The sequence below is a fragment of the Gorilla gorilla genome, chromosome 6, assembly GCF_029281585.2.
Source record: "Gorilla gorilla gorilla isolate KB3781 chromosome 6, NHGRI_mGorGor1-v2.1_pri, whole genome shotgun sequence".
NCBI classification, from domain to species: Eukaryota; Metazoa; Chordata; class Mammalia; order Primates; family Hominidae; genus Gorilla; species Gorilla gorilla.
This window is the reverse complement of record NC_073230.2, coordinates 88551613-88571391: the sequence shown is the minus strand read 5'-3', so window position 1 is coordinate 88571391 and position 19779 is coordinate 88551613. Positions and strand designations below refer to the sequence as shown.

Here is a 19779-nt window from a genome sequence, read left to right as displayed (position 1 = left end):
GCCCACCTTGGCCACCCAAAGTGCTGGGATTATAGGTGTGAGCCACTGCGCCTGGCCTCTAAGCTTAATCATTTCTAGCTTTTGATTTAAAGGGAGAAACATGTGACTCTTCCTTTCATTTGGACATTTAAAAGGGTTATTAATTGACCTAATTACAATATTTTTGTGTCTCAAGGAATGAATAGGGAGGCCTGAGGAGAGACAGAGAGACAGAGAAACTCTTGTTGGTAGAGTAGTCAGAACACAGACATTGTTAAGTTTGCCATCTTATATGGGCACGGTTTGTGGTACCCCAAAACAGTTACAGTAGTAACATTAGGCTGGGTGTGATGGCCCATGCCTGTAATCCCAGCACTTTGGGAGGGTGAGGTGGAAGGATCGCTTGAGCCCAGGAGTTCAAGACCAGCCTGGGCAAACATAGGGAGAGCCCGTCTCTACAAAAAAAAAAAAAATTTTTTTAACTAGCTGGGTGTGGCGGCATGCATCTGGACTCCCAGCTAGTCGGGAGGCTGAGGCAGGAGGATTGCTCGAGTCCAGGAGGTGGAGGCTGCCGTGAGCCATGGTCACACCACTGTACTCCAGCCTGGGTGCCAGAGTGAGACCCTGTCTCATAAAAAAATATGTAACATTAAAGATTACTGATCACAGATAACCATAACAGATACCATAATGAAAAGGTTTGAAATATTGTGAGAATTACCAAAATGTGCCACAGGGACACAAAGTGAGGATATACTATTAGAAAAATGGCACTGATAGGTATGCTCAATGCAGGGTTGTCACACACCTTTAGTTTGTTTAAAAAAAATCCACAATGTCTGCAAATCAATAAAGTGCAATAAAGCGAGATACGCCTGTATAATGCCAGCTAGGGCTTCTGAATAGTCTGAATAACCACATGCAGAGGGGTTATTATTTTTAGTAAACACAAACCTCTGAGGCATTAGTTGACTATACAGCTTCTTCCAGAATTAGAAGGTTTAAAAGAGAGCATAGGATTACGGGGGTTCACACTATCCTGTAATAAACAGGAAGTACGTGGAAGTTGTAGTTTTTCTGTATCTTCAGGGCCTTATGCTTGTTAGGGTACAAGAAAGATTAACCCGTTTCTCCCTGTCCTCCAGCTCCAAGAGCATCAAGAGGAGATTGAGGGGATGATGAATGCCCTCTTCAGGGGTGTCTTTGTTCATCGGTACAGGTGAGCTAATGGGCCTCTCTCATTGAAGCAGCTGACCTTTGGTTATGGAATCTGAGGAAGTGAATAAGGTTTTCCCCGCTCCAACCCTTAGTTATTTGGTTAGTCCCAGAATTAATGCAGCTGGAGCAAAAATTCTTAACAACAAATGTTTCAAATTGGTGAGGTTTAGTTTATCACCACCTACAAAGGATCTTGTAAGTGCTTCTGGGAGAAAATAAGAGAATAAAGCATTGCTGAGTATTTTCCTGCTCCGGCTTTGCCCCAGATCTGCCCCAACTCCTCATCTTTCTGGGGTTGGAGACTTGAGGATAAGAGCAGAGAATAGAAAGGCGGGGCTTTTCTGAGGGATGCCTGCTGCCTGGTGAGCCTTCTCCTGGCCCAGCCTGCTGTCTCACTGTGCGAAGGGCAGGGGAGTTTTATACTGTTTAATGACCTGATCAAATTAAGTTAAAAAGAATATCTGTAGGCCGGGCGTGGTGGCTCATGCCTATAATCCCAGCACTTTGGGAGGCCAAGGCAGGCAGATCACCTGAGGTCAGGAGTTCACAACCAGCCTGACCAACATGGAGAAACTCCATCTCTACTGAAAATACAAAATTAGCCAGATGTGGTGGCGCATCCCTGTAATCCCAGCTGCTCGGGAGGCTGAGGCAGGAGAATCGCTTGAACCCAGGAGGTGGAGGTTGCGGTGAGCTGAGATGATGCCATTGCACTCCAGCCTAGGCAACAAGAGTGAAACTCCATGTCAAAAAAAAAAAAAAAAAAGAAAGAAAAAAAAATTGTAGATGTTTCTCACTCTTACCTAGGTTTCACTTCTGCCTCTCCAGAGCCTTTCAGCTGATGTAACCTTTTCTTAATGTGGAATTAAAACACACTCACACACTTTGGCCAACAGTTGAATTAAGTTTTTTTTTTTTTTGGCGGGGACGGAGTCTCACTGTGTCGCCCAGGCTGGAGTGCAGTGGTGCGCTCTCGGCTCACGGCAAGCCCCACCCCCCGGGTTTAGGTGATTCTTCTGCCTCAGCCTCCCAAGTAGCTGGGACTACAGGCGCCCACCACCATGCTTGGCTAATTTTTGGCCACCATGCCCAGCCTGAATGAACTTTCAAAATTGGTTTTTAAAAGAGGTATAGAGACCGGGTGCAGTGGCTCACACCTGTAACCCCAGCACTTTGGGAGGCCAAGACAGGCAGATCACTTGAGGTCAGGAGTTCGAGACCAGCCTGGCCAACATGGCGAAACCCCGTCTCTACTAAAAATACAAAAAGGTAGCTGGGTGTGGTGGTGCACCTGTAATCCCAGCTACTCGGGAGGCTGAGGCAGGAGAATCACTTGAACCCGAGAGGTAGAGGTTGCAGTGAGCTGAGATCGTGCCGCTGCACTCCAGCCTGGGCAACAGGTGGAGTGGAGAATTAGGCTGTACAAGGCTGGTGTTTAACTATTTTATGGTTTGGTAACAGAAAGAAAATATTTACTAACTGGGTATGGCACGTTTTTGTAGTCCTAGCTACTTGAGAGGCCAAAGTGGGAAGATGACTTGAACCCAGGAGTTCAAGGCCAGCTTGGGCAACATAGCAAGAGACCCTATCCCTTAAAAAAAATATATATTTACATGTATTTTACTGTATATATAGTATTTACATCGGGAGGAAGAAATGAAAGGCATGGGGTACATGGCATTTCAAGAAAATAAATTCTTCCGTGAGAGGGAGTTATCTGGTAGGATGGAAAGTGAGTTTGGAGAGAGGGTGGCTCTAAGAGTCAACTTACCTGTCTGTGTCTAGGGATGTCCTTCCTGAGATCCGTGCTATCTGCATTGAGGAAATTGGGTGTTGGATGCAAAGCTACAGCACGTCTTTCCTCACCGACAGCTATTTAAAATATATTGGTTGGACTCTGCATGATAAGGTGGGATTCGAGTCAGTTTCCCTTTCCGTTTCCTTCATCTTTTTCCTGTCCTAGGACATTTCACCTTTTCCTGGGCCTGCCACTGAGATATTTTACCTAGTGACCAATGATGAACCCATCAAGGCGCTGAACCTTGAAATTCTCCTAGCACTGGGGAGGGTAGGATAAGGTAGAGAGAGACATACCCAGGAGATGAAATGACTCAAAACATGAGGTACGGGGAGGGAGACTTTCCCATGGAAGAGAGTTATTGATGGATGGTAATGCAGGTGCTAAGGGGCAGCCAAAGGATCCTTCTCATCATGAGTACTGCTGTGATCCTTTTGTTTTTTAAGTAAGAAGACAGCTGTTCATTGTTTCTGACATCTTAAGAGTCCTCAGTAGAGGGGACACCCAAGCTAGAATGAGGGATCGGAGAGGGGAGTCTGGAGGCTTAGTAGGGGCGAGTAGAGTGTGGTTAGTCTTATTTCCATTCTCCTGGTTTTCCCTCCTCACCAGCACCGAGAAGTCCGCCTGAAGTGTGTGAAGGCCCTGAAAGGGCTGTACGGTAACCGGGACCTGACCGCACGCCTGGAGCTCTTCACCAGCCGCTTCAAGGTAAAATGGGTGGCACTCCATGGCTTGGTTCTTTGTCGTGGTTCCTGTTTCCCCACCTTGTATCTTTCTACCCCTCGTGCTCTAAGATGTCTTGGCTATCCCAGCATCTGCCTCTACGTAGGCACTCTCTTTAGGAGTCTCTGATTCTAAGAGAACAGAATGTTTGGAATGGGTGTAATGAGATATTGAGTGACTTTCTCCTTTCTGCAGGACCGGATGGTTTCCATGGTCATGGACAGAGAGTATGATGTGGCAGTGGAGGCTGTCAGATTACTGATACTTATCCTTAAGTGAGTCCTGGGAAGAGGGGAGGCCAGTGTCTCAGACTTTTGCCCTTCCAGGGTCATCTCCCTCCACCTGTCATAGCTGACTCTTCCATCTGTGCAGGTTGACTGAGGTCATTCCTGAGTTGCAGTATGTTGAGGGGGTAATATTTCTGTCTTCTCTAACTCCCCATACTCCTTTGTCTTCCGCTCTTCATTTAGAAGTTTTTTGTGAGTTATGTCCTTGTTGCTTTTGCCTCTTTTTGTTTCTAGCCTTGGTTGTGCCAGAAGACAATGTCCCTATTCACACACTCTTTCTGCTTTTCTGTGGGCAGGAACATGGAAGGGGTGCTGACGGACGCGGACTGTGAGAGCGTCTACCCCGTTGTGTATGCCTCTCATCGAGGCCTGGCCTCTGCCGCAGGCGAATTTCTGTACTGGAAGTGAGTGGGGCTCCTTTTATGTTTCTTTAATACCACGCTCTCGGTTTCTCTCCTCCATCTGCTGCTGCCCTACCTAAGGCCTCCCCATCTCTGTGAAAGTCTCTCTGGTGTCTCTTCTCGCAGCTCCTTGGGGCTTTCCTTAGCTCTCACCTCCTTTTCCTTTATCATCTCCTTGGGCCATCTCCTCCCTCTGTGGTCATTACACCTCCTTGTTTCCTGTTGTGCTGAGCCCTTTCCTTGTGTCCATTCCACCAGACTCTTCTACCCTGAGTGCGAGATAAGAACGATGGGTGGAAGAGAGCAACGCCAGAGCCCAGGCGCCCAGAGGACTTTCTTCCAGCTTCTGCTGTCCTTCTTTGTGGAGAGCGAGGTGACATACACAGAGAGAAATCTGGCTGTTGTGCATAGGACCTACAAGTGGGCTGGGGTTGGTGGCTCACGCCTGTAAGCCCAGCACCTTGGGAGGCTGAGGTGGGAGGATCCTTTGAGCCCAGGAGTTTGAGACCAGCCTGGGCAACACAGTGAGACCCTGTCTCTATCGAAAAAAAAAAAAAAGACAAATGGAGAAGGATGGGAGTGGACACTGTAGGAAGGAGAGCGATATTTAATCAGTAACCACTTCATAGGGTATTTTTAACATGCTATCATTAACTCCCCATGCACGTTCTCCCCTAGCTCCATGACCACACTGCTTACTTAGTAGACAGTCTGTGGGACTGTGCAGGGGCTCGGCTGAAGGACTGGGAGGGTCTGACAAGCCTGCTGCTGGAGAAGGACCAGAGTACGTGTCACACGGAGCCAGGGACAGGGACCTTCCACTCCCTAGGGTGAAACTGGGAGGGATTGCTTGCTTCACTTGTACAAGGCAGCAACGGTGGCATCGGGTGGGGGGAACTTGGAATTGGAAGGTGGCTAATCTTTGATTCTATGTTTTTGATCCTCCTGGCACTCCAGACCTGGGTGATGTGCAGGAGAGCACGCTGATAGAAATCCTTGTGTCCAGTGCCCGGCAAGCTTCAGAGGGGCACCCGCCTGTGGGCCGGGTCACTGGGAGGAAGGTATGGTGTGAGGGTAGAGTGGTTAGGTCAGCAATGCTCAGTCCTGACAGGCATTGTGCATCCTTATCCCCCAGGCTGGGGTTAGGGTGCTCCTTCTACCCTTTAAAGAATTTCATTTCCAGAAAAAAGGGCCAGGTGCAGTGGCTTACGCCTATAATCCCAGCATTTTGGGAGGCTGAGGCAGGCAGATCACGAGGTCAGGAGATCGAGACCATCCTGGCTGACACAGTGAAACCCTGTCTCTACTAAAAATACAAAAAAAAAAAAAAATTAGCTGGGCGTGGTAGCGGGCACCTGTAGTCCCAGCTACTTGGGCAGCTGAGGCAGGAGAATGGCGTGAACCTGGGAGGTGGAGCTTGCAGTGAGCCAAGATCACGCCACTGCACTCCAGCCTGGGCGACAGAGCGAGACTCCGTCTCAAAAAAAAAAAAAAAAGGAGTTTCATTTCCAGAAAAAAGAAATCTCGTGGGAGCTACCGAGTTCTCTTTTCCTTCTAGGCAGATAAGGTCATGGGGAGGAGGACTGCACACACCCCCTGCACCAATGTTTCTCTACACCTCCCCCACCCCCAAGTGACTCTCATTCCAGGGCTTAACCTCTAAGGAGCGCAAGACCCAAGCTGATGACAGGGTGAAGTTGACTGAGCACCTCATCCCCCTGCTGCCCCAGCTCCTGGCCAAGGTACCGCTGCCCCTCCACTCTGCATCACACCAAGAGAAGTGAAAGGAAATGGCCTCTGTGGGGGTGGGAGTAGGAATTAGCAATGTGTCAGCTTGTAAGGAGGCATCCCTGTCAATCATCACAGTTCTCAGCTGATGCAGAGAAGGTCACTCCCCTGCTCCAGCTTCTCAGCTGCTTTGACCTCCACATCTACTGCACTGGGCGCTTGGAGAAGGTAGGGAGATAGATTTCCTATACGTTGCTGCTTGCCTGTCAGGGCCAAAGGGTTCTATTGACAGTATCTTTTTTTCCCAAGAACTTGGGTTCCAGAAAAATCAGCAAGCCTTTTCTTAGGCATCTTATCCTTGAAGTTTAATGCTTTTAACCCCGTTCCACTTCCCGCCAGAAGAGTGTCCTCCTCCCATCCCCACAGCACACCATCTTCTGCCTTTTCTTCTCAGCACCTGGAGCTGTTCCTGCAGCAACTCCAGGAGGTGGTGGTGAAGCATGCAGAGCCAGCGGTGCTTGAGGCTGGGGCGCATGCCCTCTACCTGCTCTGTAATCCCGAATTCACTTTCTTCAGCCGGGCGGACTTTGCCCGCAGCCAGCTAGTAGATTTGCTGACTGACCGCTTCCAGCAGGAGCTTGAAGAGCTGTTACAGGTAGGAGCTGGGGCTGGACAATGGGACACCCCAAACAAGGGTGGGAGGGGCTGCAAGACGGGGGATGTGGACTGATGAGTTCTGGGGGAAATGCTATTGTGGATCTTCTTTCCTTCTCAGTCGTCCTTCCTAGATGAGGATGAGGTATATAATCTGGCAGCCACTCTGAAACGCCTCTCTGCCTTCTACAAGTGAGTGGCTTTCCTCCTCTTCCCCATCCCGTTTTTACTGGTGTCTGTGGAGTTGGTTCCCTCTGTTCTTTTTCCAGTATAACATTCCCCTTTCTCCCCCAAAGCGCTCATGACCTGACTCGCTGGGAGCTCTATGAGCCATGTTGCCAACTCCTGCAGAAGGCTGTGGACACAGGAGAGGTTCCTCACCAGGTGAGTGGACAGGCTAGAGATGGGTTGGGGGCTGGGGGGCTAGATTTTAAGGACCTACGTTCTAGGTGGCCACTAGGTGTGTCAAGTCTCAGTGCGTGGAGTGGACAAAGCGAGGAAGATCAGGTGGGTGGGGGTCACCTCTTACATTCCTCTCTTAGAAGGTGGACTCTACTTCCAGGGTCTTCTTGGATTTCCTGGAAGCCAAGGATAATACTGAGGGATTCTAGAAGACGTAGAGTAAATTAGGGAGCGGTGACATTTCTACTTCGTGTAGAAGCCTCTGAAGAGTGTCCAGAATATCACTCATTTTCCACTGGAAAAGGAATTAGCTCTCCCTTTACTCATTTTCTCTCCTCTTCACTGGTGTGTTTCTGGCTATCTGTCTCTCCCTCTCCTAACCCAAACCTCATTTTTCAAACCCTTTGTTGTTACAGGTTATCCTGCCAGCGTTGACTCTTGTCTATTTTTCCATTCTCTGGACACTAACCCACATTTCTAAATCAGATGCTTCCCAGGTGAGTGTGGGTCTTAGATGGGATAATGGGAACAGAGGAGTCTGTGTCTTCATTCTTCCCCTTCAAGCCACTGTGCCCACAGAAGCAGCTGTCGAGTTTGAGGGACAGAATGGTGGCCTTCTGTGAACTCTGCCAGAGTTGCCTCTCAGATGTGGATACTGAGATCCAGGAGCAGGTGAGTACTGACTCAAGTGGGAGCAACAAGGCGAGTATCCCTGCCCCCATTCCAAGGAGAAATTGACAGTGTCATTTCTACCTTGGGAAACATTCTGTCCTTTTAAACATCCTTTCTTTTCCCCCTACAGGCTTTTGTCTTATTAAGTGATCTACTTCTCATCTTTAGCCCTCAGATGATTGTTGGGGGCCGTGATTTCCTTAGGCCACTTGTCTTTTTTCCTGAAGCTACTCTCCAGTCTGAGCTAGCCAGCTTCCTCATGGACCACGTCTTCATCCAGCCAGGAGACCTGGGCAGTGGTGCAGTGACTCTATACCTGGGGCTCAGTAAGGGCTGGGGCTTGGGTGTAGCTCAGAAATATAGGGCAGGAAGCCTAAGTCTGTGATTCCCTTCTGCCTTCTATGTGAGCCAGGTGATTCCCAGGAGGATCATTTACAGATAGAGCGGCTACACCAGCGGCGCCGCCTCCTGGCTGGGTTCTGCAAGCTGTTGCTTTATGGGGTGCTGGAGATGGATGCAGCCTCAGATGTTTTCAAACACTACAACAAGGTACACCAAGGCCCTACAGAAATAAAAGAGAAGGGAGCAAGTTGAATACAGCCATGACTTGGAAACGTAATAGCACTACAGGTGGGGGATATCCAATGGTATCAAGCTTAAAGGAGAAGTAGGAGGGAAAGGCACTGGGAGTTCAGAATAAGGGGACAAAGAAAAGAGACTTAATAGTAAATAATTATGGAGAAAAAGCTGTGAAGAAATTCACTGGAGGGGAAATAGCTTATTCTTCCTGTCCAGAAATATTTATTTTTCTCTGACCCCAGTCTATGGAATGGGGTAACATAAGAAGGAAAAAAGAATAAAAGAGGGATCAGTCCTCACAGGATACCTAGATAGGTGCCCCAGTTTCCTCAACCCACCAGTATTGATTTATGCTTACTGAGCACCTGCTGTGTGCCAAGCACCATTCCAGGAGCTAAGGCCACAGCAGTGAACAAAACACACAAGTTCCTATTTGGTGGAGCTTCCATTGTAGTTGGGGAGAGACAAATAGTGAAGGTGTCAGTGCTGTGTGAGAGGGCACTGTCAGGCTTACTTCTCTTCTCCAAGAATTGGGCTTGGGGCAGTGTTTATTTCTTTTCTTTCTTTTTTTTTTTTTTTTCTGAGACACAGTCTAGCTCTGTCGCCAGGCTAGAATGCAATGGCACTATCTCGGCTCACTGCAACCTCTGCCTCCTGGGGTTCAAGCAATTCTCCTGCCTCAGCCTCCCAAGTAGCTGGGATTACAGGCATGCGCTGCCACGCCCAGCTAATTTTTATAGTTTTAGTAAAGACAGGGTTTCACCATCGCCAGGATGGTCTTGATCTCCTGACCTTGTGATCCGCCCAACTTGGCCTCCCAAACTGCTGGGGATTATAGGCGTGAGCCACCATGCCTGGCCTGTTTCATTATTTGTTTTTTATTTTTTGTTTTTGTTTTTGTTTTTTTTTTTTGAGACGGAATCTCGCTCTGTCGCCCAGGCTGGAGTCAGTGGCGTGATCTCGGCTAACTGCAAGCTCCGGCTCCCGGGTTCACGCCATTCTCCTGCCTCAGCCTCCCGAGTAGCTGGGACTACAGGCACCCACCACCACGCCTGGCTAATTTTTTGTATTTTTAGTAGAGACGGGGTTTCATCGTATTAGCCAGGATGGTCTCGATCTCCTGACATTGTGATCCGCCCGTCTTGGCCTCCCAAAGTGCTGGGATTACAGGTGTGAGCCACTGCACCCGGCCTTATTATTTGTTTACTGAAACTCTGATTTATTTTGGGCTTTGCACCTGTTGATTAGAGATGAAGTCTAGTCTGAATTATTTTATGCTTCAGTTCATGTTTCCTACCTAAGGCAGTTTGGGAGGGAGACATGATTAGGGATGTGAAGGAAGAAACCAAATGGTCTTTTCCACCAGTCAGACATTACCTTCCCCACTCTTTCCCCTCAGTTCTACAATGACTATGGTGACATTATCAAGGAAACATTAACTAGAGCAAGGCAGATTGACCGAAGTCATTGTTCCCGAATCCTGCTGCTGAGCCTCAAGCAGGTGCGCCCTTCTGCCTTGAGGACATGCCAGCCCTGTTGTCCCCAAGTCTCTGTCTACCCTCAGCCACTCAGAATGTAAGATCCTTCAGAGCAGTAACTTTTCTTGTTTTGACTCTTAACTTTACGTGATAGCTTCCTTCATTCTTAGTAGACCCTTGGGAAGTATTTTTTTTTTAACTGACTGGGCAACCCCATCAAAAGTAACTTATCAGGACATTGGAATGCCAACAAGGAAGTGATAGGGAGTTCCTAATTATTTTTCAGTCTGTTCTCTCTCAGCCTCCTTCAGTTACTATAGACGTTTTTATTTAACGTTACGGAGTAGAGGTGATGGGCTTTGTTTGCTGCAGGGGTTAGTATCGGGAGTTCCCTAGAAGGAAGGAAAGAGTAAAAGTAGTAGACGGTGTCCCAAGGCCTTTGGAATTTCTGAGTAGAGAAGAGAATGCTGGACTTCTCTGTTTCCGCCGTGTTCCTCCCTTTCCCACATGCACCATGTCTCCTGGACACAGCTGTACACAGAACTGCTGCAGGAGCATGGGCCCCAGGGCCTGAATGAGCTTCCTGCCTTCATCGAGATGAGGGACCTGGCCCGGAGGTTTGCCTTGAGTTTTGGACCCCAGCAGCTGCAGAACCGTGACCTCATGGTCATGCTACACAAGTAGGAAGTATTGGCTGCAGGTTGTGTCCAGGGAGGTCTGGGAACGAGGTCTTGGAGGGAGGTCTCGGAGGGAGGGTATGTGTGTCAAGGCATAGCAGTCAGGTTAGGGGTGGGTATGCCTTTGGAGACAAGCTGGGGACGGCGGGAGGGTGCATTTGGACAGGATAGCTCAGCCCTGGGAGGGAAGTGGGAAGAGACTTTCTTCCTAAAAGAATTCTGCCCAACCAAGGGAAGGCATCAAGTTCTCCTTGTCTGAGCTTCCTCCAGCTGGCTCCTCCAATCAGCCTCCAAATCTGGCATTCCTGGAGCTCCTTTCAGAGTTTTCTCCCCGACTCTTCCATCAGGACAAGCAGCTTTTGTAAGTTGGTGGGTGGATAGAGATGTGGATTAGGGAAGGGCCTGCTGAGGGCCCAGTAGCCCCTTCAGGCTTTTGGTTCTACCTCTTTCATAGACTGTCCTATCTAGAAAAGTGCCTGCAGCATGTCTCCCAGGCACCTGGCCGTCCTTGGGGCCCAGTCACCACCTACTGCCACTCCCTCAGCCCTGTGGAGAACACAGCAGAGACCAGCCCTCAGGTCCTCCCCAGCTCCAAGAGGAGGCGCGTTGAAGGTAGGGTGCTATGTGTGGTATGGGGGTGCCCAGCAGGTGGTCTTTGGCTGCCTGCAAACTTATTTTGTCAAATATTTCATTGAGCATCTACTGTCATTCAGGGTATTAATTTCTTTCAAGGTTTATCTAGTCAACTGAAAACCTGTATTAAAAATCAAATAGAGGGCCAGGTGTGGTGGCTCATGCCTGCAATCCCAGCACTTTGGGAGGCCGAGGCAGGCGGCTCACGAGGTCAGGTGTTTGAGACCAGCCTGGCCAAGATGGTGAAACCCCGTCTCTACTAAAAATACAAAAATTAGCTGGGCATGGTGGCGCGCACCTGTAATCCCAACTACTCAGGAGGCTGAGGCAGGAGAATCGCTTGAACCCGAGAGGCGGAGGTTGCCGTGAGCTGAGATTGCGCCACTGCACCCCAGCCTGGGCGACAGAGCGAGACTCTATCTCAAAAAAAAAAAAAGAAACTGATGATAAAACCAAATATTGAACTAAGAAATCTATACATTCAGAGTACCCTCCTCAACATCTTGTATTCCATTATTTTCGAAACTTTGGACACTTTTACACAACCTTCATTGTTTTTTACCTTCAGATCACCTGTTGTCTTATAAGTTGCCTAAGGTTTTGTTTTTGTTTTTGTTTATTTTTTGAGATGGAGTCTTGCTCTGTTGCCCAGGCTGGAGTGCAGTGGCGCCATCTCAGCTCACTGCAAGCTCTGCCTCCCAGGTTCACGCCATTCTCCTGCCTCAGCCTCCCGAGTAGCTGGGACTACAGGCGCCCGCCACCACGCCCGGCTAATTTTTTTTGAATTTTTGGTAGAGATGGGTTTTCAGCATGTTAGCCAGGATGGTCTTGATCTCCTGACCTCATGATCTGCCTGCCTCAGCCTCCCAAAGTGCTGGGATTACAGGTGTGAGCCACTGTGCCTGGCTGCCTAAGGTTTTTTCTTTGCTTTTTAAAAAACAGCTTCATATTAAGCAACATTGTAACAATCATTATTTCATATGCAAGTATGTGTTTTCTAGTGTACATTTTTAAATGGGACTTTATGTGACAGCTTTATTGAGATACAACTTACATATCATAAAAATCACTTTTTTTTTTTTTTTTTTTTGAGACGGAGTCTTGCTCTGTCACCCAGGCTGGAGTCCAGTGGCGTGATCTCGACTCACTGCAACCTCCGCCTCCCACGTTCAAGTGGTTCTCCTCCCTCAGCCTCCTGAGTAGTTGGGATTACAGGCGTCCACCACCACCCCCAGCCAATTTTTGTATTTCTAGTAGAAACAGGGTTTCACCATGTTGGCCAGGCTGGTCTCAAACTCCTGACCTTGTGATCTGCCCACCTCAGCCTCCCAAAGTGCTCCCAAAGTGCTGGTGAGCCCCCGTGCCCAGCCAAAAATCACCCTTTTAAAGTGTACACTTAGCATGTTCACTGAATTGTACAACCATCACAACTATCTAATTTTAGAACATTTTCATCTTTCCAAAAGAAACCACATACCCATTCGCAGTCTCTGCCCATCTTCCCAGCCTTAGGTAGTATCACTAATATAATTCCTATCTCTTGATTTGCCTATTCTGGACCTTTCATATAAATGGAATCATATAATATGTGGCCTTTTATGTCCAGCTTTTTTCACTTTGTACAGTGTTTTCAACGTTCATCCATACTTTGACATATATCAGTATCTCATACCTTTTTATGGCCGAAACAATATGCCATCGTGTGGATATGCCACATTCTACTTATCCACTTGTCAGTTGATTGACATTTGGGCTCTTTTATGCATAATGCTGCTAAACATGCATGTACACATTTTTGGGTGGATGCATCTTTTCAGTTATCTTGAGATATACCTGGGAGTGGAATTGCTGGTTCGTATGGCAATTCTATGTTTAAGTTTTTGAGGAACTACCACACTGTTTTCCAAAGTACCTACACCAGTTTACAATCCTACCAGCAATGTATGGGGACCCTGGTTTCTCCATGTTGTCACCGGTACTTATTAATGTCTTTTTTTATTTTATCCATCTCCTAGTAGCTGTGAGGTGTGGTATCTCATTGTGGTTTAAATTTGCATTTCCCTAATGACTAATGGTATTGAGCATCTTTTCATGTGCTTATTGACAATTTGTTTATCTTCTTTGGAGAAATGCCTGTTCTGATCCTTTAGCTATTTTAAAATAGGGTTGTCTTTTTATTGTTGAGTTGTAAGTATTCTTTATGTATTCTAGACACGAGATTCCTTATGATATGCAAACATTTTCTCCCATTTTTTGGGTTGTCTTTTCGTGTTATTGGTGGTGTCCTTTGAAACACAAAAGTTCTTGAATTTGGTGAAATCTAACTTTTTCCTTTTGTTGCTTGTGCTTTTGGTGCCATATCTTGAGAAATTGTTGGCTAATTCATGAGGTCACAAAGATTTTCTCCTGTGTTTTCTTCTAAGAGTTATAGTTTTAGCCGGGCATGGTGGCTCACGCCTGTAATCCCAGCACTTTGGGAGGCCGAGGCGGGCGGATCACGAGGTCAGGAGATCGAGACCATCCTGGCTAACACGGTGAAACCCCGTCTCTACTAAAAATACAAAAAATTAGCCGGGCATGATGGTGCGCACCTGTAGTCCCAGCTACTCGGGAGGCTGAGGCAGGAGAATGGTGTGAACCGGGAGGCGGAGCATGCAGTGAGCCCAGATTGTTCCACTGCACTCCAACCTGGGCGAAAGAGTGAGATACTGTCTCAGAAAAAAAAAAAAAAAAGAGTTATAGTTTTAGCTCTTAATTTAGATTTGTGATCCAGTTTGAGTTAATTTTTGTATATAGTGTGAGATGGGGTGTGATTTCCTTTTGTTGTCTTCTGTGTACCACCTAAAATTATGTCTTATACCACCAGGAAACTCTGCTTTAATTAATTAACTAATACATAGTTGTTAGGGACCTGCTATATGAAAGATACTATGTTCAGTGTTTTAGGGGCCATGAAGAATCCAGCAGCTTATTATCTAATAGGAAAGGGAGAAATTTTAATTATGGAAAACTCGAATTATGAACAATTGCCAATAACTGCCTGAGGGCTTGTACAAGTGAATGCTGTAGAATTCAGAGAATGATGAGAGCTTTACCAAGAAGATGGAATTGCTGGAGCTTAAAAAATAAGATTTTTATAAGCTGAACAGAGGAAGGAGGAGCATCATGGGCTGGCAGAATAGCACAAGCAAAGCATAGAAGGCTGTGTGCTGGGCGAAGCATGGAGGTACATAGATCGCTCTGCCTAAAGCGTAGGGTTTGTGAAGGCAAGATAAAACTGAAGAGTTTGTTTTTATTCATTCAATAGATACTGAGCACCGTGTGCTGGGAATACAGCAGTGAACAAAAAAGCTAAAAATCTCTTTCTTTAGAGAGTGTCAGATAGTAGTAAATACTATGGCAAAAAAGCAGGGAGGATTGTGAGGAACGCTGGCGGGGTGGGGATTGCAGTCTTACAAAGACTGATCAAGGGAAGACTCAACACAAATGTTGGGCAAAAAGCCTAAAAAATAAGTTAAAAGATACACTTAGGCACATTACAATTTTAACAGGTTTATTTGAGCATTCAGCAATTTTATCAATCAGGCAGTGGCAGACCGCCAGCAGTTCAGGGTGCCACCACCGAGGAAACCAGAGGGGACACTTACAAGGTGTCTCTGGGAGCAAGACAAATAAACTATTTGATTGGTTAGAGTGGAAAGTTCATATTTAGAGGTTAACTGACCATAAATCTCTTGTTAGAGGTTAGTCGGTAGTTTCTGACTGGTTAAGCTGAAGTTTCCTGCTCCTAGGTTACACACAACACTTTCACTCTGAGTTTCAGTTTGCTGACTTAGGAACCCAAAGTGCAGGAGCCATTTCAGCCTATTGGCCTCCCAGCGAATTTTTTATAACAGGTGAGGGAGGGTGCTTAGTGTGTATCAGAATAGCATACCAAAGGAAGCAGCCAGTCCTGAGGCCACGAGGGGATGGGGGGAATGTTCCTGGAATGTTCAAGGAACAGCAGAGAAGACCATTATGGCCAGAATGCAGATTGTAGGACATGAGACCAAAGAGGGTACAGGATCCCAGAGCATCTAAGGCGGAGACTGGCTTTTACTCTGAGTGCAGTAGGAAAACCATTGGAGGATTTTGAGGAACGACAGGATCAACCTCTGTTTTTAAAGGATCCTTCTGGCTGCTGTGTCGAAAACGACAGGAGATGGGGGAAGGCTAGAAGCTGGGAGACCAGCAGGGAGGTTGTGGCTGTTGTAGGAGTCCAGCCCAAGATTCAAGATAAGAGAGCTTCTTAGGCCGGGGGCAATGGTGGAGGTGCCGAGAAACGGCCAGATTCTGGGTGCATTTTCAAGGTATCTCTAATAGGCTTTTCTGACAAACTGGATGTGGGATGTAAGACAAAAAGAGCAGTTGAGGATGGCTCCAAGGATTTTGGCCTGACAGAAGGATGGAGTTGACAGTATCTGAGATGGGGAAGGCAGAGAGTGAAGATAGCTGTGGGGGAAGGTTGGGGCATTGGTGTTGGCCACAGGATTACAGGTGGAGATGTTGAACAAACCATGGGGGCTGTTAAGATGGAGTTCAGGGGAGAGCTGAAGGCTTGAGATCCCTTTGGGATGTGGCAGAGTATAGGTGATATTTAAGGACATGAACGTGAGTGGCTGGGGAAGCCAGTGAAGATGGAGAAGAGGAGAGACTCAAGGGCCCAGCCCTCGGGCATCACACCATTAATAGCTTAGGGAGATCAGGAGGACACACCTGGGGCCCCAAGGTTTCCTCTCTGGGAATCCAAGCCCAGGGGTATGTCTCTTCCCTGTTTTCTGTAGCCCTCTGCTTAAACCCATAGCCGCTCACTTTGGGATTATTGTTTTCAGTGGAGAGGGAGAGTAATGGGAGTGTGACTGTTTACAGTTAACAGATGTTAATGTCAATTTGACTGATGCTTTAAAATAGTATTGCCTGGGTTTTCTCAGGCAGTGAGAATCTTTGGATTCTTTCTCCTCCTCTACCTTCTCCAATCTCTGCAGGAGATAAGTCCCCCTTCATATCATATCAGTTATACTGGCATTGCAATCACTTCATTTTTTTCTAGCTTTTAGAAAATCCTGTCTCCCATTTTCCAGTTCCTCCCTGGCCCTCATTTGTCCACTCTAGCCTCTGGTACCAAAACTCTATTGCCATTTACAGCTTTTTCTGACCACAGAAATCTTGGATAGGATCTCAAATGTCTTCATTGGCTAACTCAGACCTCTCAATCTTAGAGACTCCAACCCTCCCTCATGTTTGTGTTCACCTGTTCACCTGTTACAGTTTATCTGTGAAATGCATATTTATATATCTTTCCATCTTGTTTTCTAGGCTGTGTAGCAAGTTCTTCTTGGACAAGGCCTAGCTACAATTCTCTAAGCCTTACTTTTTGGTACATAGGGCTATGTATTTAGTACATAGGGCTATGCCCATTTGAGGGCAACAGAATGAAGCTGTATAAGTTTTCCATTCTCTTCCTGATTGACTTTCCCTTACTAAATCCCGGGCAGGTCTTGGAAAGAGAGCACACCTGTCGCAGGCCCTGGGCTGTGGTTAATGTATGCATCTGCTTGGCAGGGCCTGCTAAGCCTAACAGAGAGGATGTCTCCTCGTCCCAGGAAGAAAGTCTGCAGCTGAACAGCATCCCGCCCACGCCCACCCTCACTTCCACAGCTGTGAAGAGCAGGCAGCCCCTGTGGGGGTTGAAAGAGATGGAGGAAGAAGATGGCTCAGAGTTGGATTTTGCCCAGGGGTGAGGCCGAGGAGGGAATCTGGGTGTCTGAGTTCCCAGTTTGGTGTCTGGCTGTCTCCATCTTGCTGTTTCTGTTTCATGGTTCCCTGCTGTAGCACTCCCACATTGTTGGGTTCTTCTCATACCCTTCTCCATTGTTTAGCTTTAAAATGCATCTCTCTGGGCTTTTCTCCCCATTAACACCAGCTGCCTTACATCCTCTTCTTACCCTTGATTTTTATCCCATCATTGATCCTGCTTCATTCCCAGCAGTCAGCCCGTCGCAGGCACCGAGAGGTCAAGGTTCTTGGGTCCACAATATTTCCAGACTCCACACAACCCTTCAGGTCCTGGCCTGGGCAACCAGCTGATGCGGTGAGCTTTTCTCATCATCTGCTGTCTTCACTTCAGATCTGTCGCCCACTGTGAGGGGATTCCTGTCTCACCCATTGCCTCTCTGTGGGTGCTTTTTGGACTTGTTTTAGCCACAGAGCACTTCCTGTCAGCACAATCGGGAAACCTACTATGCTGTACTTACTGCTCCCCACTTCCCCCACCCCGGGTGTCTGAGAAACTCTCAGGGGTCCTCAAAGAACAGTTTGAAAAGCCAGTCTCTTTGCCCCTACATCAGACTCAGCCTTATGGAAGAGGACGAGGAAGAAGAGTTAGAAATCCAGGTTGAGTCAAATGAAGAACGGCAGGATACAGACATGGTGAGTAGACCACCCTGCCCTTCTCTCTCAAGAACTAGGGGCTGATGTGCCAAAGAGAAGCCAGGGTGTTCCCCCTCTCTCCGCTCGGTGATGCCTGGTCTCGAAAAGCTGAATGAATCTAGAGTAAAGGAGGACAGGTTATATGTTGGTTTGGACTTTGCTTGGACTCTACTTTTATTAAAGAATAAGGAAAAGAAATTACAAATACCAAAGAAGGTTGGAATAGCACTCTTGCTCCCAATCCCTAAATAAATATTGTTGCCTCCGAACCCCCTAGGAATTGGAAGGAGTCCTAATGCTGGAGGTGGGAGGTCATTCAGTCCAAGTGGCAGCCCCTTCAGTGTCTCTCCCCCCAAAACATGACCCCCTGTCCTCCATCTCCCTACTAGAGGGCTTCCCCTCCCTGTCCCTTCCCTCACTCCCTTTCTAACCTAGCCTGTTTCCCCAGGAGGAACTGCTGCTGGTGTAGTGGGAAAAGCCTGGCATTTGGAGTGAGGTGACATGAGTGCTAGTCCTCAACTCCATGTCAAGTTAGCGCTTTACCCCTCCTCAGCCTCCATTTTCTCATCTTTATTTTTTAATTATTTTTATTTTTTGAGGTAGAGTCTCTCTCTGTCATCTAGGCTGGAGTGCAGTGGCATAGTCTCGGCTCACTGCAACCTCTGCCTTCTGGGCTCAAGCAATTCTCCTGCCTCAGACTCCCAAGTAGCTGGGATTACAGGCACGCGCCATCACGCCCGGCTAATTTTTTTTGTATTTTTAGTAGAGACGGGGTTTTGCCATGTTGGCCAGGCTAATCTCGAACACCTGACCTCAAGTGGATCCATCTGCCTCAGCCTCCCTAAGTGCTGGGATTACAGGTGTGAGCCACTGCGTGGGGCCCATTTTCTCATCTTTAAAACAGAGCTGTTAGCCTGTAGTTGCAGCAACTCAGGAGGTGGAGACAGGAGGATCAATAGTCCAGGAGTTGGAGTCCAGCCTGGGTAACATAGTAAACACGTGTCTCTTAAAAAAAAATCAACAATTCAAAAATAAATAAAATGGACCTTTTACATAAAATATAAGGTAAAACCACCTTATAAATGGAAAAGGGCTATGTCTGAGTTCAGGCTACTGTAACAGAATTCCATAGACTGGTGTCTTACAAACAGCAGATAAGTATTTCTCACAGTTCGGGAGGTTGAAGTCCAAGGGTTGGGTTCTGGTGAGGGCCTTCTTCCAGCCTGTAGACTGCTGGCTTCTAGTTGTATCCTCACCTGGAGGAGAAACAGCAAGCTAGCCCTCTGGCCTGGGCTTAGAAGGGCATTCATCCATCCATGAGGGCTGCACCCCTCTGACCCAATCACCTCCCAAAGGCCCCACTTCCAAACAGCATCACACTGGGGGAAGGATTTCAATATGTGGGTTTAGGGGGACACATATTCAGTCCATTACAGGCTGTGTATCTTCTGCTGTTATTCTTCTGTTCTCTTCTCCACAGGAAAGGAAAAAGAACAGAATAGAACAGAACAGGGGAGTCTTGTGCTCAGAAGGAGAAACCAAACAATGATACCTTCAAACCAGAGACTAGAGGGCAAGGCCTCTGTTAAAATATTATTTCCTAACATCTCAGAAAAAATCCGTTTTCTGGTTTCCAAAACAAAGTCATTTAAGGGGCTCAGTCAGCAGGCCAAGAAGCGCTCTGCAGTCAGGCCTGATCCTCGTGCCCACACTGACTTCCCTCCCACGAGGTGCCATAGGGGCCTGCTGTGCCCATATTTGTTCTTATGAGGCTGGGAAAGGAACTGGTTTTTTTATTTGCGAAGTGACAGGAGTGTGTAAAGGCCTTTTTGACTTTTAACCTCATTCTCTCTAGCAAGCAAGTAGCTACTCTTCCACCAGTGAGCGCGGGCTGGACCTCTTAGATTCTACAGAGCTGGATATTGAGGTGAGTGTCCCCAGAGCAGGAGGAATTATGTATCCTTGGGAAATGCTGGCAGGCAACCCGTGCACTCATCAAATTGACAGGCCATAGCCTGGGGGTGGCCCTCTGGGCTGTCTCTGGGGCTTTGAGGGTAACCCAGGGGAGGATGGTCTGCCCAT

The 19779-nt window shown here is 47.5% G+C and overlaps 1 protein-coding gene across 16 annotated transcripts in view; it reads left to right on the top strand.

Annotated features, from left to right (window-relative positions):
- The window catches only part of STAG3 (STAG3 cohesin complex component), a 36773-nt gene that overhangs the window by 16556 nt on the left and 438 nt on the right, over positions 1 to 19779 (top strand). For 7 of the 16 annotated variants that reach the window (XM_055393029.2, XM_031012795.3, XM_055393027.2 and 4 more), the window contains 25 exons: positions 1125 to 1198; positions 2983 to 3106; positions 3605 to 3703; positions 3914 to 3993; positions 4302 to 4409; positions 4665 to 4779; positions 5085 to 5190; positions 5364 to 5467; positions 6056 to 6148; positions 6273 to 6362; positions 6589 to 6789; positions 6910 to 6980; positions 7085 to 7172; positions 7607 to 7687; positions 7770 to 7862; positions 7993 to 8161; positions 8275 to 8411; positions 9841 to 9942; positions 10451 to 10599; positions 10829 to 10957; positions 11051 to 11208; positions 16831 to 17005; positions 17255 to 17359; positions 17616 to 17697; positions 19553 to 19624. In XM_055393029.2, the coding sequence (XP_055249004.1) occupies positions 1125 to 1198; positions 2983 to 3106; positions 3605 to 3703; positions 3914 to 3993; positions 4302 to 4409; positions 4665 to 4779; positions 5085 to 5190; positions 5364 to 5467; positions 6056 to 6148; positions 6273 to 6362; positions 6589 to 6789; positions 6910 to 6980; positions 7085 to 7172; positions 7607 to 7687; positions 7770 to 7862; positions 7993 to 8161; positions 8275 to 8411; positions 9841 to 9942; positions 10451 to 10599; positions 10829 to 10957; positions 11051 to 11208; positions 16831 to 17005; positions 17255 to 17359; positions 17616 to 17697; positions 19553 to 19624 (2805 nt within the window). The other 9 variants (XM_031012797.3, XM_055393030.2, XM_031012796.3 and 6 more) reach the window with 3 other exon arrangements.